Source organism: Oryctolagus cuniculus, chromosome 3, assembly GCF_051225735.1.
Source record: "Oryctolagus cuniculus isolate XC-2025 breed Fujian yellow rabbit chromosome 3, ASM5122573v1, whole genome shotgun sequence".
Taxonomy (NCBI): Eukaryota; Metazoa; Chordata; class Mammalia; order Lagomorpha; family Leporidae; genus Oryctolagus; species Oryctolagus cuniculus.
The window spans coordinates 88,374,834-88,376,774 of record NC_142869.1 but is presented as its reverse complement, the minus strand read 5'-3'; the positions used below and the strand labels follow the sequence as shown (position 1 = coordinate 88,376,774).

The following is a 1,941-nucleotide window of genomic DNA, read 5'->3' as shown; positions in this document are numbered from 1 at the left end:
GCAGGCTCCCTCCCCGCCCCCCTTCTCCCGCGAGGACAAAACTCTACCCCCACCCCCACCCCCGGCAGGCAAACGGGCCACTAGGGCAGAAGAGAACGCATCGAATAGTCGTATGCAAGCACACAAACACAAAATCCCTTGAAGACGGCACGTTACAGTCAAAGGTGTTCGTGGCGCGCCTCTCCCCACGCGCGGGGGGCTAAGGGGCAGCGGGACGCAGTGGACGCCAGTCCCGGCCAGGATGTGTGAGTCCCCATCGGGTCTGTAGTGTGGCCACTTTCCCTGTCAACAGGCGATCTTCGCCCTGGGACGCCCCCCCCCCTCAGCCCGCCCCCTCCGCCCGCCACCTCCAAGCGCTTGGCCCACCTGCGGGTGGAAAGCGGCCTTCGCCCCGCCGGTCTCCCCGCTTTCCACGCGAGAGTCAGCTTCCAAAGTTCTGTGCCCCCATCGCCCTGTTCTTGCCACCTGCTGCAGAGTGCAAAAGTCAGGGCGCTCGCCTATAGCCAGCTGCGAGGCCTCGCAGAGGGTGAGCGAGAGAAAAGGGTCGCTTCATCCTCAAAGGCAGAAGTCAAATACTTGACTCCGACAGGTTTGCATCGCCCAGGCTCTGAGGCCGGGGGTCGCGGCGGCGGCGAGGGGGCGGCGGCCGCGGGGCCGCAGGGCCGGTCAGTAGGGCCCCACGACCACCGCCTCCACTTCTTTCGACGGTCTCCGGTCCTTCACCAGGAAGTTGATCATGCCCTCGGACTTGATGAGCAGGTTGCAGCCGAGGAAGAAGATGCCGAAGACCACGGTGAGCGAGAGCACGCACATGACCGCGATCTGCACCACGCGCATGATGTACAGGCTGCGTTCGTCCGGGCCGCCCTCGGCGAAGCCATCGTCGGTCACCACGGACGCCTGGGTGCAGCAGCGCACCGCGCGCTCCAGTGCCTCGCTGCTGTTGGCCAGGAACAGGCCCGCCAAGTCGGTCTGGTTGCCCAGCGCCGGATTCATGGCGGGAGAAGGCGGGCGCCCCGGGAGACGCGGGGTCCGATGTGCGGGAGGAACAGGTGCCGGGCTGAGCGCTCGCTAGCTGACTTGGGCGCGCGGGGCTTGTGGCGCTCTCCTTGCCAAAGTCGTCGGTCGGGCCGTGCGAGTCTCCCGGGAGCCTCTCCGACGCGCACCGCAGCCCGGATCGTCTGCGCTGTTCGCTCCGGTCCGGGCGGTGCTCGCTAGCGGCGCTCGCTCGACTGGGGGCTGTTAGAACTTGGCGGGGCTGGGCCAGTGGCGCCGTGGGAGGTGCGGGACGCGGCGGCGGCGGCGGCGGCGGCGGCTGCAGGGAGCTGCTCTGAGCGAACAGCGGCCCCTTGCGGCCGCGCCGCCGCTCTGCGCCCGCCGCCGCTGGGCGGTGGGGGAAAGCTTTTCTGGCTTGGTCTCTTTGGCAACTCCAGAGGCCAGGCAGAGGTCCCAGGACTCTTCTGATTTGCTGGACCACTGAGGAGTTTGCGGGTTAAAGGTGCGACCAGTTGAAAGTTTCAGAGGCGCTGGAACGCTGGAGCTGTGTGTGCCGGTTGCCTGGCGCCCCTCTCACCTCTGGGCGTGTGCAAAGTGGCAAGGAAGTGCAGGTGCCAGATGGCGCTGGCCAGGGCACCAGCCTCCCTGCCGCCTGAGCCTTGCTCCGCCCCTCCGCGACCGACCCGGGTGCCCTGGGGGTGGTCTGGGAGGACCACCGTTGAAAAAGGAGCGCATTTAGAAAGAAAAGGAAGAGGGAAGATGGAAGAGAAGGAGGGAGTTGGGAGAGACAGGGAGGAAGGAAAGAAGGAACTGTAGCCCCACAACCCTTTACAAAGGCGAGGCGGCGGCAGGTTTTATAGCGGTGTTTGAAGCTGAAGAAAGAGGCTTGGAGGAGGGAGGTGTCCCTCTGTGACCCTTGTGGGGGTGGTTACCGGGAGCAGGGTC

At 66.2% G+C, this 1,941-nt stretch overlaps 1 protein-coding gene across 1 annotated transcript; it reads right to left on the bottom strand.

Annotated features, from left to right (window-relative positions):
* Window positions 1–521: 521 nt before the first annotated feature.
* RPRM (reprimo, TP53 dependent G2 arrest mediator homolog) lies at window positions 522–1,132 on the bottom strand. The gene has a single exon (XM_002712181.6). It carries the CDS (start codon window positions 994–996, stop codon window positions 667–669), a length of 330 nt encoding a protein of 109 aa, XP_002712227.2. The 5' UTR covers window positions 997–1,132; the 3' UTR covers window positions 522–666.
* Between the last annotated feature and the right edge of the window lie 809 nt (window positions 1,133–1,941).

Coding starts and splice junctions, on each gene's coding strand:
- RPRM (XM_002712181.6), bottom strand. CDS start 996: ATGAATCCGGCGCTGGGCAACCAGACCGACTTGGCGGGCCTGTTCCTG.